This window comes from Anopheles coustani, chromosome 3 (genome assembly GCF_943734705.1).
Source record: "Anopheles coustani chromosome 3, idAnoCousDA_361_x.2, whole genome shotgun sequence".
NCBI classification, from domain to species: domain Eukaryota; kingdom Metazoa; phylum Arthropoda; class Insecta; order Diptera; family Culicidae; genus Anopheles; species Anopheles coustani.
Genome location: NC_071288.1, coordinates 31,008,532 through 31,027,728, shown reverse-complemented (window position 1 = coordinate 31,027,728; position 19,197 = coordinate 31,008,532). Strand labels below are relative to the sequence as shown.

The 19,197-nt window shown below is 48.1% G+C and overlaps 4 protein-coding genes across 7 annotated transcripts; 2 read left to right on the top strand and 2 right to left on the bottom strand.

The window, feature by feature from the left end:
* Positions 1-25: 25 nt before the first annotated feature.
* Positions 26-1,721, top strand: LOC131258507 (retinol-binding protein pinta). 3 transcript variants are annotated; one of them, XM_058259835.1, is made up of 5 exons: positions 26-267; positions 457-700; positions 766-1,092; positions 1,217-1,312; positions 1,398-1,721. In XM_058259835.1, the coding sequence occupies exons 2-5, from the start codon at positions 489-491 to the stop codon at positions 1,594-1,596; spliced, it is 834 nt and encodes a 277-aa protein (XP_058115818.1). In that variant the 5' UTR covers positions 26-267; positions 457-488; the 3' UTR covers positions 1,597-1,721. The 3 variants fall into 3 exon arrangements, with proteins under 3 accessions (XP_058115818.1, XP_058115816.1, XP_058115817.1); XM_058259833.1 differs by having other exon boundaries at positions 26-352; XM_058259834.1 differs by having other exon boundaries at positions 26-700.
* A 1,162-nt stretch (positions 1,722-2,883) lies between these two features.
* Positions 2,884-4,815, bottom strand: LOC131261100 (MOB kinase activator-like 1). The gene is made up of 3 exons (XM_058263013.1): positions 4,352-4,815; positions 4,093-4,253; positions 2,884-3,829 (listed from the first exon to the last, which is right to left on the bottom strand). The coding sequence occupies exons 1-3, from the start codon at positions 4,363-4,365 to the stop codon at positions 3,357-3,359; spliced, it is 648 nt and encodes a 215-aa protein (XP_058118996.1). The 5' UTR covers positions 4,366-4,815; the 3' UTR covers positions 2,884-3,356.
* A 390-nt stretch (positions 4,816-5,205) lies between these two features.
* Positions 5,206-7,954, top strand: LOC131272447 (FAST kinase domain-containing protein 4). 2 transcript variants are annotated; one of them, XM_058274177.1, is made up of 6 exons: positions 5,206-5,303; positions 5,493-5,681; positions 5,754-5,938; positions 5,997-7,044; positions 7,538-7,607; positions 7,680-7,954. In XM_058274177.1, exons 2-6 carry the CDS (start codon positions 5,495-5,497, stop codon positions 7,891-7,893), a joined length of 1,704 nt encoding a protein of 567 aa, XP_058130160.1. In that variant the 5' UTR covers positions 5,206-5,303; positions 5,493-5,494; the 3' UTR covers positions 7,894-7,954. The 2 variants fall into 2 exon arrangements, with proteins under 2 accessions (XP_058130160.1, XP_058130159.1); XM_058274176.1 differs by having other exon boundaries at positions 5,223-5,239.
* Positions 7,955-8,034: 80 nt separating this feature from the next.
* Positions 8,035-13,563, bottom strand: LOC131259201 (IQ and ubiquitin-like domain-containing protein). The gene is made up of 7 exons (XM_058260640.1): positions 13,169-13,563; positions 12,531-12,667; positions 12,114-12,456; positions 9,202-9,548; positions 8,889-9,079; positions 8,675-8,810; positions 8,035-8,579 (listed from the first exon to the last, which is right to left on the bottom strand). The coding sequence occupies exons 1-7, from the start codon at positions 13,561-13,563 to the stop codon at positions 8,035-8,037; spliced, it is 2,094 nt and encodes a 697-aa protein (XP_058116623.1).
* Positions 13,564-19,197: the final 5,634 nt, after the last annotated feature.

The window sequence follows — 19,197 nt, the reverse complement described above, 5'->3', positions numbered from 1 at the left end:
ATACGTAAACAAACGGAAACAGCTGACGGGCTGGAGCAATCTAGCAAGCGTTAACAGTTTTTTATTGCATTTGAAGCTGCGCAAGCTTATTCAAGCCAAATGTGCGTGGTAGAATTTCCGCGTTTTGTGTAATCTTTGCCTCACATACAGATTGTGTAAAACACCGTCCTCAAGGGAGAAATAAACGGCTACCGTCTCATGATGTGCATAGCCCATCGAGTGATCGCTACAAGCGACAATCGTCACGAAATGGTGTAATTAATTGAGGTTTGTTGTAGCTTCGCAGAGCGCGGACGTTATCAGTCGTTATCAAAAATTCCGGTACAGCTAACCAACTTTGTGCCTCTGGAAGGTGATGCTCAGATTAAAATGTGCCGTCGTCTGTCGTGGCAGATGAAATGTTGTGACTGTATGGCCCAAAAGGGATCACTGTGAACTGTTCTTTAATTGTTCTAGACGTGCATCGATTGCAACAAAAGTGAGTCGACATGAAGACAGCGAATGCAGGCAGTGAATTAATCCACGTTGGCAATGGTGTCGAAGAAACGGACGCGCTACGAACAGAGAGCATCGCAACGGTAAAACAATGGTTGCTGGAGGAACGACCGGAACTTCAGATTCCTACGGAATCAAAATTGATTTTATACTTTCTGCGAACGACAAAGTATAACATCGACAAGACGAAGCGCAAACTGTCGACGTAGGTTTTATGCACCGTCTGGAATAATGCAGTGCTACGAAGTAACAAATCTTTTCTCGCTTCAGCTTTCTTAAAAACCGAGAGAAGCTAACGGAATGGTTCAAAGATCGGAATCCACGGAGGCCCGAAATACAGGAGTTGCTGGAGATTGGCGTGTTCCTTCCGCTTCACCAGAAGGATGCACTAAACCGGCAGGTCGTGATCATCCGAACGTCGGCCCACAATCCCCAGAAGCACAAGCAGGACAACGTGTTCAAGGTGGATAAGATGATCCTCGATCTGCTCATGTACCTGGACGAAACCGTATCCATTCACGGGGTCGTCGCCATCTTCGATATGCAGGGCGTTACGCTTGGCCACGCTCTACAACTATCTCCTTCTATGATCAAAAAGTATGTAACGTCCAACACGATCGGCATGTTTTACGTAACACTGCAGCGTTGGACTCGTGGAAAGATAACGTTCTTTATTTCATCATTCTATATACGTGCTGGTTCGCCTTCTTTCTGTTCACAGAGCGGTCGAAAGCTGGGAAAACTATCCCTGCAAACCAAAGGTGCTGGAGTTCGTTAACGTGCCGGTCCATGTGAACATTGTGCTAAATGTTTTCAGGTGCGTATTTTATGTTTAATTATATTTCGCTCATGGTTCCTTTCGCTAAACATTGCATTTTCCTTCTGAATTCAAAACTTTCTAGAAGCTTCATGAGCGCCAAGATGAAGGAACGTGTTACAATCTCAAGGAAGGGATCCAAGATGGAGAATCTAGTCACCCTACCCAGGGAGCTGGGCGGTAGTGGCGAAAGTTATCAACAACTGGCGGAATACTGGAGGGAAACAGTTCAAGCCAATGAATCATTTTTTGTTCAAATGGAACAGAATGTATTCCATCTGTAAGTCTCACGGACAGGACCACGGTATTTTCAAGGAAATATGAGGCAATTTTATTAAATAATGTAAGGAAAAATATTAAATAAGTGAAAAAGGAACACAACCAACCATCAATACAATCAGCACATTTTTGCAAAAAAAAAATCTATCGGCTCCCGATAACATCGACTCATTAAATCATAACCAACAATGGATACCGTAATCGTTGTCATTCGCTTATCAAGTTGGCTTGACTTATCGAAATCTGATTGACTGTGGTCAGTGTATGCAGGTGGGCACTGCACTTTTCTTTCGCTCTACAGAAAACATCACGGGTTAAAGAAATCTACAGTCATCATATATTTTAATGCGGCGTTCACATCCTGCCCTCTCACCCTCAAAAGCGCCATCCGCTTGACGCTCAATTTTGAAATCTCTAGACCGTGTGCTCCCCTACAAGCTATCTTTACATTTCCGAGCCCTAGAAACCGCGGCACGTACACTACATTCACCAAGCAACAACAGCCAGAGAGTGCACATACTGCACACACGAAAGTGTGCTTGAAACGCCACGTGTGATTTGAGTACACTTCTTGTATATATTATTATCATCATAATTATGCATCTCTATACTGGTGCTGCCCTGTGCTTTTTCCCGTTGATCAGTCATTATTGGCGCTGCTTTTAGCATACCTTTCATTTGTTCATTGGCCCTGCTTTCTTACAAATTCCCGTTTCTCTCCTTTGTTTCCCATCGGTAAGCAGTCAAAGCAATGATGCTGCTTCAATTTTTGCTTGCATATTCTAGTAATTTTGCCCGAGTAAAACAATTGCACACAATACCTGGACAGACATATGTTTTCAGTGGCTAGAGTTTTGCATATTCGGTGCCTCAAACGCAACGGTACGGGATGGTGGTTTGGCTTAGATTGTTGTCGAGTGGGTTGAATGCAATTGAGGGTATGCGTTATAAGAAGATTTTATTTTTCTTCAAACTCCTCCCAGCCAACAGATCTTCTGCTACCGTTTGCCCATTGCTTTGCGTAATTCACAATCTGCCGGTCGTCCACGGGGACTGAACTTATCCGCGTATGGACGCGAGAACAATGCATCATAAAATCAAATCGATTATTTTGACCGATAAAGTCAATAATCGATTTTGAGGAAATTTGGATTTGGTGGAAAAAGAACGATTTAAGGGCACCTTGCACTCTGAAACACGAACCTCTGCACCTTGCCCTCTCAAACATAAAATAGTTCAACATCGAACAATCGGGAACGGGAAAAGCAAATTAAAAAAAAAGAAACACAAAATGCATTTTCAAGACGGTATATACACTATTCTTTTTCTCAACTAAAAGTACGGATTTCATCTTCCGATTCGGAGAAAGTTTCGTGGGACACAGTATCCGTTTTCATAAAACGTTACTAACAATAGCCACCGGTGGTACCCTGGTCAAGGGTGCAGAGCTGGCTTCCAGCGCTGCCCCTCCGGGTGGCGGAAAACGCACGTGGACGACGTTGGTAAAAGCTTAAGATTAAAATCGTATCTGTCTAAAACATTCGAGAACGTGTAAGGGTTAAAAGAAATAAATTAGCTTAGTGAGTGGTATCAGGGCGATTTGGGATGGTTGTGTGTGTGTGTGTTTTTTCAAACGTTTTAAGGATTCCACGGGAGTGTTGTCTTGTTGTCTTGACTCGACGACGGCAGCATGAAGGGGGTGGTTGTGGTTTATGTGCTTTGATACTACTACGTATGCGAATAGATGAACGGCGGAATGAAACGCTTATCGGCCGTCCTTTGTAATGAGCTTATCGATAAGATCCTGCAGCGGGGCCAGCTCTCGGCGATCGATGAGATTAAATTCTTGCACAAAGTATATAAAGTGCTTAAAGGAAGTGTTGAGATGCGCTTCCTCGCTCAACCGGACCACCTCGGAGAAGTGCTGATGGTAGATGTGCGCGTACACCCGGAACAGCCGCTTGAGGATCGTTTTGGCGATGTTGATAAAGTTCTTCGGGAACGGTACTCCGATCTTCGACGGGAAAAGCGTTTCGTCGTCCAGCTGGTCCTGCACCCACGTCATCAGATAGTCGATGTATTTGGGGGCGCTACATTTGATCGGTTTTTTCACTGTTTGCCCGTCCGCCCAGTGATACTCGTACTTGGGCCCGGCCGACATAATGCTGCACGTGTCTTCGGTGCAGAATTCCGTTATTGTACCGTACAACATGTTGATTTGATTGAAGAAGTCCACCGCTACAAAAACAAAAAACAAAGGGTTACAAATATTATTAGACGATTGCCGAGGTGCGGTCAAGTGTGTTTCATCACATCATGCGCATTGCGCCCTATCGCGTATTTGTTATCCGCGGAATGGTTGAACGTGACGTTCGTGGTACTGGCGGAACACTTTACAACCATCTGCGAACGATTTTCGTCACGCCAAATGGCGATAGGCAAAGAAAGTGAATCATGCAGGAGTATACTCCCGTTATAGTTTTCTGGTCTCGATAACTTACTATTAACTGCAACCCATTCGTTGAGATCTTCGCCGTCAGGAAGCTGTACCGCATTTCGTAGGTTGCCTGATCCGAGCGTCGCAGCTGCATGTTTCATAAGATCATACTGATGTGTGCCTTCCGGGATGTTTTTCTTTGGTTTGAATGTTTTACTCGATCGACTGCGGGGACCAGGGGCAAGAAAATGGAACGCTCAATGGAAGTTGTCCGGATCAGCATAGATCAGGCCTTTCACGACCCGACACGGTTCAATACTTACAACAAGAAGCTCATTGCGCTGGGCTGAACTGCCTTTCCTGTCGAAACCCAAACGCGCTAGAGGTTTGGGTGCAACACTAGAAGAAGGTCCACTGGTTCCCGTGATCGTTAAGATCACAGCCGGGTTCACAGGAACCAAACTAAAGCTCAATTAAGCACGGATTAAATTTAGTGTGGCCCGGTGCGTATCTTCTATTTTTTCCTCCTGCTTTCAAACAAACACACTACACTGCCCAGGGTGTGCAGCTATCTTTCACCTACCCAAACCGAACCAAACCGAACCGAGCGAACGCAACAGTGAACCGGGGGTCTACCGTGTGGGTTTGGCGGAAGAAACAATAGTTTGTCCTGGTGGACAACTTACGAGTGGACCAACATCAAAGCTAATAGAAGGTGAAAATTAAAGACGAAACAAAAGCGAAACTTTGGACACTGGCAGTGGGCAACAACACTTCGGACGAGACTGCTTTTTTTCGCTACGATTCCACGATTAAATCTGACGTTTTGTGGACAATGAAAAAAATATTAGACAGCTACAGTGCGTCCAACACCTACAGCTGCACTTTACCTTTTCATTCTTTGTTTAGAAAATGCGTACGGGGGCTTCTAATGTTAGAATATGGATGCTTAAATTGAACTAATGCATTTTGATAAGATGTGATCCTGGCAACCAGGGTGATTTCTGGTATTATTCTCTTGAAAAAAAGAATTGCGATAGAGCTGCCTTTCTTTTTATTCTTCGCACTGTGAATGACTGAAATTGACAGGCTCCCAAGGTTGTTAGTAGTTTAGACGAGACACGATCAAGGTGCCCAAGCAGAAGGTTGGCTAAGATCATCAACATGTCACTTTGACATGTTTTGGTAAATCACGGCAGTCAAATCATCCGGTTAGTTTTAGTAGATTTTTAAGAGTTTATAAGTTATTGATTGGTTGAAATTTAGAGTTAAGAAGTAAGTATTCGCCGAACAAGATCGTGCGTAATGTTATTACCCCTTGATAGCCTATTACTAAACCCTCAGACGAATACATAACATGACGCCCAAACATGTGTGCGCTGCGCTACGATAAACACATATTACATAAAATGTCGCAAACTCGGTTGTGAAAGTTTTTTTTACATCTTTCTACAAAATAAACAGAAATGATGAGCCTACGACGCATCAGTCGCAGTATCGGTTTCTGTTTAAGCACCCGCGGCTACAGCATATCAACGGGTGCAACCGCAGCCAAAGTATTGGCGGTAGACGCTAATGGAGACCGGAAAAAAGTGCAACCAAACCTCACCCGAACCGCACCGGGAGTGACGAGTGTTTCGAGTGTACCAAAAAGTAACAAAAGCTGCAACTGTCCTCTTGTAGTTGCAATTACACGATCTCATTTTTTCTTCTTTTCTTTTTTAGATCCTATCGTTGCCGCTGCTTTTGCATCCTTGCGTAACGATGAGCCCCCCGGTAAGGACGAAACGCCGGCAGCCGACCAAAAGCAGGACATCCAAATCGATGAAATGATTTTGAAGGCAAACACCGTCACGGAACTTCTGGCAATTGCGGACGTCACGAAAGTGAATCGGAAACAAGCGTTGAAGGTAACGTAATGAAACTTCGTTTATTCCTTCTCGTGTTAACTCCCTTTTCGACTTCTAGATTGTTTCAATCTTGGCCGAGTGGAGCTCTATAAAGAAAGCAAACTTGTCGGAGTTTGAGAGTGATCCCCGTTTCGTCGAACTTTGTAGCTTGCTTGGACGAACTGGACAGCAACGCGCCACATCATCCAAGCCTTCGAGTCAAGCAAAGCAACGAGACCTACACGTCGATGATCTACAGACGGTGCTCGGGATCACGGCGAACGACGAGGCAGCAAAACTAATTGCCGGACTAACGCTACCTCAGATGATCAAGGTCATGTCTTCGCTGGCGATGAAAAAGAAGCGCAGCATTCCGCTGCTGCGTTCGCTTTCGTTCAACATCGCGAGCAATCCGGGACAGTTGAACCTGAAGGAATGTGGTGACATGCTGTATGCCATGGCTTCCCTGAACTACCGCGACGTGGTGCTGACCGCTCGCATATGTTCCGATCTCGAGCAAGAGCTGGCGAAAAATACGGACAAAATTGCCCCCATCGTGTCGATCCTGACGAGCTTAGGTATGCTCCGGTACCGCGACGGGACCGTACTGGACAACTTGACCAGCTGGATAGCGGCACATCACGAACTGTGCAAACCGACCCAGCTCGGATCGCTGTTGCTGTCACTGGCGACGCTCAACTACGAACCGATCAGTATGGACGCGATCAAGGCGAAACTGGTGGTGAACGTCACGGAGAATGACTTCATTCGGTCGGCCGACTGGCTCAATACGGTTTGGTCGTTAACAGTCCTTAACAGTGTGACTGGCGATCAGCTATCGTCCGTGTTGAATCCGGAGTTTTTCCACCGACTGCAAGAGGAACGTCGAGGCAGTGTGCAGCCGTCGATGAAGATGAAGCTACTTAACTTGGCCGCAGCAGCCAAACGGGTGCCCGGTGCGAAAGAGCTGCTACTTGCCGCCCACCAGGTAGACCTGTTTGTGCCGTTCGAACCGACGAAGGAAAAGCGTGTGCTTATCACGGGAATGCTGGACGCACTAAAGAGCCTCATTCCGTCGGAGAGCATGGTCAAAATCAGTCAAGCTACTACAATGGGATTCACGATTGGTAAGTTAACAGATGTGATATTAAGCTGGCACTACAACATTTGAGCGGTTTTGGGCCTGACGAAGTTCCACCCGAAACCGCTCACTGTTACGTGCCAAATTGAAGCGAGAGTTAATTTGTGAGTCGTGAAAATTCAAATTTAGCCAAAAACAAAAAATTCGAAAAATCAAAAACGATCTGTTTTAATTGTGATACAGATAGTTTATTGTGTATGAGGTTAGGAGAAAATTAAAATTCGTTCGAAAGGCCCGTTCTCGATTTGATGTTCTAAAATGTTACGGGGATCGTAACCTAGAGTGTTCGGGATTCAAATTGTACTTGTTATTTATTTGGTACAACGAAGAAGAGGCCGAAAGAGTGTTAATTTGTGTTTACTTGCTAACCTGACTCATTTGTTATCCCAAAAGGTTTGTTGAGGGGATCCTCTGGTTAAGGGGTGTTGTGACTAATCGGTATACCTTGTTGATAATTAAACCATTTCTCCGTTTTATAGATGCTGAATGTGTCCTGGACAAGAAGTGCTTACCATTACCCGTCGACAAGGAACACGAACAAGGAACGAGGTAGCTGCTCAATGTCCCTAGGGCAAATCCACAGATTTCGTTTATATTTGTAAATATTTATTTCTCTTGCAGAATTGCACTACTGGTGCATGACTACCACGACATGTGTCAGGGGCCCCACGCCGCCCTGAACGGCATGCAGATACTGTACATGCGGTTACTGGAGCAACGTGGGTACACCGTCCTATCGATACCGTACAGCGAGTTCAACACCAGTGATAAGCTGCTGAAACGCGTCGAGTATCTGCAGAAAAAGTTCAAGTCGATCGTTACCAGCAAACAATAGAATCAAGCGGCCGCTGTCGGCTTTGCCGTTCGGAAGAGGAAATAAACAAAAGTTAATGTAATACCAACACTATCCGTGAGACACGGGTGCTTATTCGAGAAGTGTGCGAAAAGTACTTGAAATTTTAAGATACCACATTCCTTATACCACCTTTCCATTCAATCCGACCTGCCACCAGTCACCGGATTCGGTAAACTCTTGATCGATTTCACGCAGCTGGCCAAACACCGACCGGGCCAGGGCGTGCTTGCTTTGAATTTCCTTCAAGACGCTCGGCTGGTAGTACCGGTCGAGCCGTTGCAGCTTAAGGTGGGCCCGCGTTTCCTGCTCGGTCAAGCAGACGCAGTTCCACGGCGACCAGCACTCGGCCACGTTCCAGCGTGGCAGCATCAGGTCGGCCCGGTCGGCGGCGTTCGAGATTATAGAATGGCCGTGCCAGATGTTCTCCACGATGTGTTTAACGTCATTCTCCTGAATGATGAACGCATACGAGGCCAGCGAGCCGCGCTTCCGCTCGTCACGCCGGACGGCACGCAGGATCGAACGGTACACGGCAATGTCCACCGTCGAGCCGAGCAGCGACGAGCAGTGGCCGCAAATATCGGCCGATCGTTGGCGCGTGTGCACCGTAAAGGCATGCGTGGGCCGAAGTTTTTTGCACTTGCGGCACAGCTTGGTCGCTTTTTCTGTCCCGGATCGGATGAAGAACAACGGTATAAGTGCAAAGCAAACAAACGAAACTGAGTAATTGCAACTCTTACAGCAATCCAGTAGTACTTACTCTCGCGTGCCTTCTCCGGATCGGATCGTATAATTTCGGCCAGCAGTGCCAGCTGGCGTTTCCTCAGCGGCGACAAGTCTTCCGAGCCCAAATTGCACAACAGCAGTTTCCGCTCGCGTTGGAGTAAATTTTCCAACTGCAAACATTACGTTCGTTCCGGCAATGGGAATGGGCACTGTGATTAAATTGTAAACGGGATGGCGGCATACTGTACCTCTTCCGTGGCCGGGTGGCACTCGTGCACGATCACGTCCGACAGTTCGTCCAGCAGGGCGACCCGTTCCTGCGGGTCACTGCCGCTGGCGGCGGTGCCGGTCGGTTGGGTGAACATCTTCAGCCGCTGGTAGTACAGCAGCAGAAAGCGGGCCCGTTGCGTTTGGGGTGTTTCCATTTCGATTACACGGTCTGCGCGTCGCCCGCGTCCACATAAATCAGCGAGGGGGAAAACGGAACAAACACAAAACATGAAGATATCAATCACACGGCCCTCTCCCGGTTCGGTTCTTTCGGCCGTCACCGCACTCAACTGTTACAGCCAACCCAGCGCTTCGGTTCACTGATTTTTGCCAGCTGCCGCTCGACCACCGCCTCCGTCTGCTCCCTCTGGATGGCGCGCCGCTGCCGCTCGACGCCGTTCAGCAGCTGGATTTCCTTATCGAGCAGGATGTTCATCTCGGCGATCTTCGGCGCCCCGGAGTACTTCTCGCCGATCAGCTTCAGTTCGTTCTCTTTCCAGCAGTGAATCTGCGCGAACAGCGCATCGAACTCCTCCTTCGTCCGCGGGAATGTCCTGGCGACGCACGTTTTGTTGTGCGCCAGCGCTTTAGACCTCTGGGCGTCTGTTTCGTTCGCTTCCTGCTGCTGCTGTAACGCTCTTGAGTCGATTGGTGATAAATTACATCAATATATTTCGTTTCGGACAAACAAGGACTTTCTAGACGACGGAATCGGAGAGGAAGCTGTTAGAGAAAACACCCCTTCACATACAATTTAGCTCCGAGGTTCGTTCTTCGAACAGGGGAAAACAAACACTATGCATTTCCATAATCATTTCTCTTCTGAACGACTCAATAACGAAATTGAGACTGGACGTTTATCCGCGTTTGATTCATTTAAAAAATTAATAAACTAGTTCCAACGGGGGCGAACGTAAGTGGAAAAATAACCGGAGCAAGATTAATACGAGGTAATGCCAGCTTTAAAGCGATCGGAGAAAAATGGGCTCCCTACGTTTTCTCACACACTTCCACCAACTCGAGCTGCTTCGTTGGTTGCCTTCGACATTTACGCGACAATATCCATTACCATAACAAATCCTCCTAATGAATTAATATTCCGCACGGCGAACAATAATCGTTAGAGCGGAGCGTGGAAAGCCCAGCCACAGAACGAAGGAGGGGGAAAAATGGGGCCAGGATGAATGGGGCATCCTTGGACGAGCGCAAAGCGTAGCCCGCGGACTTTCACTGGCAGTTGGCAGCGGTTGGCACCGAATGGGGGAGGGCAGGCTGATAAGCTTGTTAATTTGTAGCCACGGTGGCGTCCAGCGCGCACCGTTTCGCTAACACTTTGCGGGTGCAAGGAAGTGATCGATAAATTCCAACCTGAGCCCGACGTAAGGTAGCAATCATCGCGGATCGGTCCGCGGTTCCGCCCACGAGCCTGAACCATCATTCCGCTCGGTACGGGGTGGCAGAAAATGGTCCGCGATTAATCGTGGCGTGATACTTCGCCGGAGCGATTGCGCAGAATTGCTGACACCGGGGCCGAATCCTTGCGCTGGCCGAGGGAAAAAGATTCCCCGTCGTTTCGTCTTTTTACGCGCCGAGCGGTGCAATTATTCGCCCGAGTTCTGGGCAGCGTGTAACGGGCTAAGTGAACGTAACGCAACTGATCCAGTCCCGAGGGGCCCGATCCGTTCTAATGAGCGGTTCTGTTTTCCATCGCCCTATTTGCCCCGCCCGGGAATTAATGGGACATTCAGCCGCACTCCCCTCACACCGAAAGCGCGTCTCATTAACTGCACCGCTGTCAGGGAAATCATCAGGTCAGTCTTTATGGCCCAATTGATCGAAGATCGCGAGGAGTTAAGATCGGGTCAAACCGCGGAACATGGGCTACAATCAGCCGGACGGTTTGGGACCGTTGAAGGTGCGAACTTCTTTCTTTTATTGTACTATCCAACCCTAATGAACAGACGGACGTTAAAGTGGAAGACAAATGGGCAGTATAAAATTCAAATAAATCGCACAAAAACATTGCGGTAGGTCCGTGGCACATCTGGGGCCCGTCCCCGGAGCGATCGGTTCCAGCCGGCAAACCAAAGGGAACAGGGCCATAAAAGAAAACCGAGCGCCACAGTGCTGCGTACTGCACTTGCACACACCTGAACTGCCTAATTGTTGACGATATATAAATAGATATAGGTCCGTTTGGTTCTTCCGCTCATTTTGTATCGAGCATTTTGGCGCTGCTTCACAGCCCACGCCCTCGAGCGGCCAGCGTGCCAGCGGCCCATTTAACCGCGGCATCCACGGGCAAAACTATGCAGGCCATCATTATCCATCCCGAGTGGGGCCGATTAATTATAAATCGCATAGCGCGCAGTATTTATTCTTCCCGCATCGTTTAATGAAGCTAAACTTAAGGGAGATGAAAAAAAGGAAAACACACGATTGCAATAAACACCCCCGGCAGCGGCATTTGTTCACTGGGAGAGAACTAACGAACGGACAGGCGGACGAAAGTGGCCGATAAAGGTACCTCTAGCCACCCACCGCAATCCGGGCGGCCGATTAAAAACAGGAGCGCCAAGCAATTCTGCAAGTGTGCCCTAGATGTATACTTTTCGGCGAGGAGAGAGGGTATGGAAACGCAGCAGATCCCCTGAAGGGTGCGCACCTTTTGGTTCAGTTAAATTGGAGTCCCGAAGCGCTCCAAAACAAAAAAAAAACGGAACGGTTGCCAATTCCGGCGTTCCGCTACTTTTCGCCAACGGATCGCCGGGGCCGATCTTCAAGTGGAAAATAAAGATGAAAAATAAAATCGGTACGGAAGCATGGGTTAGCATAAGTTTGCCGCACAATTTTGGCCGATGGGCGTGTGACTCTCCAGCGACTCGTTAGCATTGGCCGTGAGCCTTTTTTTTTTTGCGGGGGTTCTTTTTTCAACCTTGTTTAGAAAAGATTTCACCGCGTGGTGCGTTCTGCCGGAGGTTTACGATCTGCTAATGTGCGCTTCCGGGAAAAGTGTGGCAAACAATTGAAGCAATTTAGCACCGACACCCTCCACTCCGACGAGGGTGGGAACTGTACTGTCGCGGCACGCAGCCCACCTTTTCCCCCGCACGCCTGTCAAGGTTAATTAAGTGCTTTCGAAATCAATCAATGTCACCAAGCGACGAACCCGACGAACCATTTGCCGACGAAACGGTACCTACCTCCATTCGGCCGCACTCTTCCTGATAAGCCGTTGCCACAGCACTCGCCGGAAGTTGCGCTGGATGAGCCGCACCTTGCCGACCAGGTCTTGCCGGCGCTCGAGCTCGGCATGCGATTCGTACGGGACGTGCGCCACCAGACAGTGGCCGCTGGGAACCGTCTGGGGCGAGGGTATCAATGCCACCGGGCCGGAATGCTGTACCCCCTGGCTGCGGGGGATGCTGGTGGTGGTCGTGTGTCGCTCGCATACGGTCTGTGTGTCCCGGCTGTACTTTTGCCCCGGGCCCTTTAACCTTTCCAACGGTGGCCCGGTCTGGGTGAACGCATGATGATACTCAATGTCTGGCGAGGGGAAGCTAACCTGTCGTTAGGTCGTCGCGGGTTGACGTGGGAAAACACCCGGGAAAGGTACTTACGGCTGTGCTTGTTGATGTAACCACCTACGAAGGGTTTGGTGATTACCTGGTTCTCTATCTCGACCACCACATCCCGACTCGGTTTGCCGTCTTCACTCGGTATACGCACCGTGATGATGTCCGGGAGTGTCAGGTTCCTGTTCGGAGATATTTCAGTGACAAATTAGAGTTCCAAAATAAGATGTAGCGTAGAGCCAGGGTCAGTTCTTGGTCTTGATATTTTTCTTTCTGTCATTAATTACCAGCCTTGGTAGAAATATTGCCCTGAACTGATATTAAATTTTCACACGGAAACATAGGAAACGTAAATCATTATTCTGTACTATCTTCTAAACAGAATATTGTGTACTTTACAATCGATTGAACAGGTACAAAACATAAAAACCGACATTTAAAATATACAGCTTCGTTCAGCAAAATTAAACTTGGTTTAATTTTCTTTGATTATTTTTCACAAAATTATACCTCCGACATAAGCAATAAGACGTTACATAATGACCAAAGGTGTTTACCCGAATAGCTGTGAAATAAAATTGAACTGTTAATGTCAGTTTCAGAGCTCCAATTTCAAAATTCATCAATCGGAAAAAATAAATTAAAACGAAACTAGTCTGGAAGAGGAAATGATTTCCACCCACTTGTAGTACAGCTTCAGGTTGAGCAGGACGTTCTCGTCGCGGGCGGCTTCGGACAGCAGCAGCTCCAGGTCGCACACGTTGTACTCGCTGACGCAAATGTCGCCGAGCCGCCGATGGCCGGGCACTTCCGCCCCCGCCTGCCGGAGCACCAGAAACTTCGATTTCACCTGAAACTTGCAGGCGATGTGCTCCCGCACCTCGTCGACGGTGTGATGGCGCGGGTAGGCGTGCGCCACCACTTGTGCTTTCATGAGGTGGAATTTTACGGTTACATCCTTCCGGCACTTTGGAGGTGCCGGTGGCGCCCCGTGCGACGACCCCGGCCCGGCCAACCCGGACGCCGACGTGCCCGACACCGAGAACGACGGTTCGTCGTCACCGGTTCGATCGTTCATCGCTCTTCTCGTCGGCGGAGTGTTATTTCTTCTCTAACCTTCGCGTTTAATTGATATTCCTCGTCAAAGAGACCGGCCGCGCTTTTCCGACCGACAGATTTTTCTTCCGATGACGTCCGGTGTGCGTTGGCGATTTTTCGCGTTCGTTTCCTGCTCCACAACTGGTACGATGGAAAGCGCACTGAAAAACACACAGCCAACGGCGTCCGGTTGTTGCTTTGGCAACTGCGATGGGGTCGCTAGGGAAACGTGCCGTGTCGCGCCGGGCTACGTTGACGTCAGCGTCGGCGCCTACTAAAGGTTTTTCTTCGGTACAGGGTGTTGTTGTTTGTCAGAATGGAAGCATCGTCGGGCACACGGGGGGAAGAATTGAACTTCTAGCGTGAACCTAGTCGACCTCAAGCCGAGGGAAAGAAGCACAAATAAAGGGGGAAGAAGGCGTATCGGTGCAATGATTATCGTTATTACTAGCCCAATCCTAGCCACTTTTCGGTGGAGGTTGTTGGCCATCGAAACTGTCGCCGGAACCAACATAGAAACAACATCATTGAGGAAAGGAAAGCAATAAACCTGAAAATCATCCGTCCGGCACTCGACCCGGGTGGCCGAAGGGACCCGGGGCCGGCGTTACCGCAGCAGCAGAGCATCCATAAACGCCCCACCGACTTCGATGCGGTTCTACGAAGCATATATCGGTTGCTCCAATCATCATCGAGGACTCCCTGCCTCAGCGCAGCCCAGTTGTGCTGCCTATATATGGAGCGATACGGACCGCCCGACCTTAACCACTAATTATGAGACGTTTGCCATCGCACATAAATAACTGTAAAGAACGGTCGGTGAACGATTCTCGATCTTATGCGCCCGTTTTGCCCTGTTTGCCGTGTTCCAGTTTTGCGTACGACAGTGCTGGAGGTTCCCATATAACGAGAGCGTTAGGAGGCCCTCCAGTTCCACGCCCTCGTACTCGACTAGGGGACGGCTGCGGAGCGGGACGGGTGGCAGGACGTCGACTGGTAGCAACCGAGACGCTACGTTCGTGAGGAAATCACAAATCATCCACTCCCTCCCCTACAAACTATTCGGGCTATCAGGTCTTTCGGGGATAGATTTAGAACTAGGCGGAGATCTAAGGGAGGGTGTAGAAAGAAAATCCTTTCCTTAGAAGGATCATCTTCCAGCTGTAATGCGTTGGATATCTGCGTACTCTCATCAGCGCACCCTGGAGCACTAAACGCGTACACTAGGTGTTTGCAAGCTGCTAGTACCGTATATCACGGATTATCGTGTGGATTGTAGAATGACAACGATGTCGATGACTCCATAAATTTTATAGCAAGAACCTACTTTATATACAATTTTAAGCCACGACAGATTTTCATGTTGAAATGTTTGAGAGAAAGCTTTTCACTTAAACTAAGCATAGAATTAACCAACTGTATATTAACACAATATGGAATGTTATGGTCCTTCTGGTAAATCTTTCTTAGTCAACTGAATCGCTTAATAAAACGGTAAAGAAAATAAAATAAATTATACATTAGATTGGTATTATATTAAATTTATTGAAAGGAAAAGTGAAATTAAATTTCATAAATTCTATTAACACAACTGTGTTAAAAAATAATTAAATTTTAACTGAGAAAAGCAATGCGTGCTACAATTGCCAAAATACTGTTTTTCTGCTTTACAAGCCACATTATTTTCCCTGGGAGAGAAGAAAGTTCATCCAGTCCTCCCCCTATTAGTGAACACACTTTAGCGAAAGATAGGAAGATAAATAAGTTCCCATTTTTCCCACCAGAAACGATCCTCCGCCAGTCTTAAATCAATATCTTCCAATGCGTTCCAACCCATTCCTCCATCGAGCGATTCAAACCTCGAGCAAAAAGTAACGCGATCTGATTTGAACGCGCAACAAGTAATTTGCGCGAAAGTGAAAACACGAACCCTTCGTCGATGGGCATTTTTCGTACCAAACTCGCCGATCAGGTTCCTTCTCGTGGTGACTAAAAGGTTTAAAATGTGTTCCTGATTCTTCGCCTTCGTTCAGGTTGAACTTGGACAATGTGCTGCATGTTGCGAAAACACACACCCAGTACAGCATTCCAGTCGAGACATCAAATATTAATAGATGGATATGTAGAGGCGGCAGCAGCAAAAGGAAGATGGTGCCGGATTTGGATGGTTGAAATTTGGGGCCAACGTTTTTCGTCATTCGTGTTCCATTTCTTTTTCTCTATCTCTCTCGATCCTCCGCCCCCCTTCCCCATCGGTTCAGCTGCACGAAGGTTTTGGTTTCGCGGGCGCTTCTCGCTCGATGGCAGTTTCAGTCACCGGGGGCTTCGCGTCTGCTGCTCTTGGTCCAAGGAAGTAACGGGAACTAACCCGTGTGCGTGTGGGTGGATGCGGTTGTCGGGCGTAAGGTGGCCAAGATGGCTGGGTGTCGAGGAGCTGCACCGCTGCTCAAATCTTTGTCAGTCGATCTGGCACTGACTGACTCGGGCTGGTTATGGCTTGGCGGGCGGCGACGATAGGAGACGAACGAGAATATAATTAAATCCATTCTGCGGTTTCGCTGCGTGGGAAATACGGTTTTTGCGAGCGATGCGCGTTGCTCGTTCGGTGCAGAACGAACCAAACGCCGGCGAATGAGGAATCGATCGTCGAAATCCGTCGTCGGGCTTACCGCAAAAATAACTCCGCCACTCCACCGGGCTGATCCAACAGTTTGTGGCTTCAGCCTGTCACACACTAATACCAGGCACCCAGGGGCGCATGCTCAGCAACCCACCAGTTCGGGGTAACTGTTTATGTGCTGAATTATGTGCACCTATTGATTTGCAGCCGTGCGTCACCGAGATAGCGCATCGAATGACACCGACCCATCTTCGGCGGACTAATCGTCCGACCGCGAACATGTCCATCGATACCGCCGAGAGCCGGTCCGGAGTTGCCCTCATGCGTGTAGGCATCGCTTTTCCGCCTCCCACCGGGCGCTGCGTAAGCGGGGAAGTGCCTGCGTATCATGTCAACATGTCAAGTTATTGCTGCCTCGAATTTTCAGCCTCAAGTTACTCGAGTGCTCCCCCACCCTGCCCCTCCCCATCTACCAAATGCGTTCGTGCAGCAGAAAGGCGTAATAATGGAGCCCATTAAACGTGCACGCTTTGTGCCGAAAGAATTTGACCCCCTTTTCGGGGTAAGGGGCCCCAGCATTTCGGGGCCCAGATGGCCGCGAGATGATGCTACCGTGGTGGATGGATGCTGAATTTGCCTACACACCCGGGCAGCACCCCGGCGTCCCCGCCGGGCACAAGGGACAGATTTTTCTGCAGCCGAATGGCGGAATGAATGGCGATCAAATTAAAAGCCATCAATCTTCCCCGCACAGGGCGGGAGGGGAAGCAAGGGGAGAGGGGGCGAAAGGAAAAACACACTTTGCAACATGCAAAAATAAATCGGAACACATCCAACCATCCAGCTTTCCAGGGTACGGCGTGCAGTGGCGTGCGCATTTCGGTGCGAACGTTTTCCCAGCGGCTGGGAAAATGGGCCACCCGATTTCGGTGAAGAAGTCCTCCGAGCGCTTTCCGCCGTCTGGTGTCCCGTACATCACGCGATCATTATCGCACGCCTGGCATAAGCGATCGCACACCGGGGCAAACGTCACACAGACACCACACAACCAGTGATTCTCAACCTACAGCTGGGAATATTTGGTGTGCGTTGAGATTTATTAGTTGAGTTGCCACAAATTAAAATTGTTGAACAGCACAATCGAACACAAACCAGTAAAATTTCCCTTAGTCTTACAACAATTTTACTCGTTTTAATAATGTATGTTGTTATATTTTATTTCAAACTTGTTTTTACATAAAAATCATACAAATTACATTTATATCGAAAGTTGTTTATTTTTTTCTTTACTTTTAAGATAAAATAACATTTTTCTATTGCGTATTTGATGTAAAAAAATTCAAACTTTGATCATGTAAATATTGCGAATCCCTGCGCGAAACAAAAGCTACCACGGTGATGGTTGTTCAAAAGAATACTTTCGTCCGCTTTAAGTGGATCAATAACTCATCGCATTTGTCGGGCAGACTGTTTCCGACTCAAGCAGGGCCATATTTTTGTTATTATCTCCCTAATGCAAACCCCCAAACCCTATTGCCATTGCTTCCTCTCCGGGTAAGATAGATTGTTGCGATTTCGATGGTGATTTCATTTGAATTCATTAGCCGGTTTAATTGGTTGTGAAAAGTAGTGTAAGCATGTGGTAATATTTGCTTTGGCAAGGCGAAGTTCACCTTTTCGCTGGTCCATGAACCGTGCTGCTCCCGATGTCCGATTGCGTAAGTGGTGACTGCTGGATAGAATGTTGATTAAGGCGGATTAATAAAAAATCCATTTGCTCGGTGCGGTTAATAAACCCCGGCTTTCCTTCGTTTGCACAGTAGTGGATTTAGTTTTGCTTGGGTATTTTAACTAGGTGCATAAAAATGCGAAATGTCTTTACACTCCTTCCATTCCCTCCGAGGGGGCGATGTGCACGTGGTAAACGTCTTTTACATAACCAATTTTACTACTTAGTTCTCCATTAATGAGTGACAATTGCGTTCGTACTTTCGCCCTTCCAGGATTAGCCCTGCTAATCTTCACCAAATGGCTGGATAATCGTAAACGCGTGTGGCATGTTCCGTGCGCCTCGGAATGGAGGCTTCGGATCTGTGGCTCCTGCTTTGAATATTCAAATATTGCGGACCGTTCTGGCGTCACCGGATCGATGCGAAATCAACAAAAACCTAACAGTACTTGCCGGACGTGCGGTTGCGCGTACCAGACTCGCCCCGAACCCGTGGGCTAGAATGTTACGGACGAGTCTCATTACCAAGTCTGGGAACGTGCGGACACTTGCGGGCCGACGGAAGGTTTAACCGGGAAGATATATTTGAATCTGAGGCCATTGGGAGGCTTTTTTTTCAAGTCCCTTGCGTTACCTAAGAGTCAAGCACTCATCATCAATGCCATCGGTGGAGGAATGTTTCAAATTTTAATGCCAAACGCGCTGAACAGTCGAGAATGTGTTTTTGGCGATGGTTCGAATGGTGGCGTCGTAGCGATCGACGTACGAAACGACGAACCCGTTCCCTGACCGAGTCACTTTCCACAAACACACCCCTCTCAATTGGTCGTCTTCTTGGGGACCATCTTCACTCGGGGCAGCAAAAAAAGACATCAAATATGTTCCCCTCGCAACGACTCGCGGTTTCACCCATTCCCACCGGGGGGAATTTAAAGTCTTGTGAGGTGACCCGGTTCATAACCGGTACAAATTAATTCTGGACGACGACGCGGTTGTCTGTGTGGAGGAAAAGAATAATTGAAAATTAGCATACTGACCCAATGGTACCGCGATAAATCCGGGTACGATGTGAAATTGAACCACCAGTTCAAGTTGGTAATACAGTTGTGAACGGTTGGAAATGTCAAAGTTGCATCATTCAACAAACAACAAATGACAAATAAGCATAGTTCTTTCCTCCCCTTCACTTTTCCCCGTCGCCATCGTTTATCTTTCGGAAGCCCATTAGTCCCGGACAATCAGGGCTGGGAAACTCCCGACATTTT

Bases quoted from the DNA above. Each gene is read 5' to 3' on its own strand.
- LOC131259201 (XM_058260640.1), bottom strand. From the start codon at position 13,563: ATGAACGATCGAACCGGTGACGACGAACCGTCGTTCTCGGTGTCGGGC. The intron at 8,811-8,888 runs GTACAGTATGCC...TAATGTTTGCAG, and splicing joins GCCACCCGGCCACGGAAGAG to TTGGAAAATTTACTCCAACG. The intron at 8,580-8,674 runs GTAAGTACTACT...GATCCGGGACAG, and splicing joins TCCGGAGAAGGCACGCGAGA to AAAAAGCGACCAAGCTGTGC.
- LOC131258507 (XM_058259835.1), top strand. From the start codon at position 489: ATGAAGACAGCGAATGCAGGCAGTGAATTAATCCACGTTGGCAATGGT. The intron at 1,093-1,216 runs GTATGTAACGTC...TTCTGTTCACAG, and splicing joins TCTCCTTCTATGATCAAAAA to AGCGGTCGAAAGCTGGGAAA. The intron at 1,313-1,397 runs GTGCGTATTTTA...AAAACTTTCTAG, and splicing joins ATTGTGCTAAATGTTTTCAG to AAGCTTCATGAGCGCCAAGA.
- LOC131261100 (XM_058263013.1), bottom strand. The intron at 3,830-4,092 runs GTAAGTTATCGA...TTGTTTTTGTAG, and splicing joins CGAATGGGTTGCAGTTAATA to CGGTGGACTTCTTCAATCAA.
- LOC131272447 (XM_058274177.1), top strand. From the start codon at position 5,495: ATGATGAGCCTACGACGCATCAGTCGCAGTATCGGTTTCTGTTTAAGC. The intron at 5,682-5,753 runs GTAACAAAAGCT...TTTCTTTTTTAG, and splicing joins TGTTTCGAGTGTACCAAAAA to ATCCTATCGTTGCCGCTGCT. The intron at 7,045-7,537 runs GTAAGTTAACAG...TCCGTTTTATAG, and splicing joins TACAATGGGATTCACGATTG to ATGCTGAATGTGTCCTGGAC.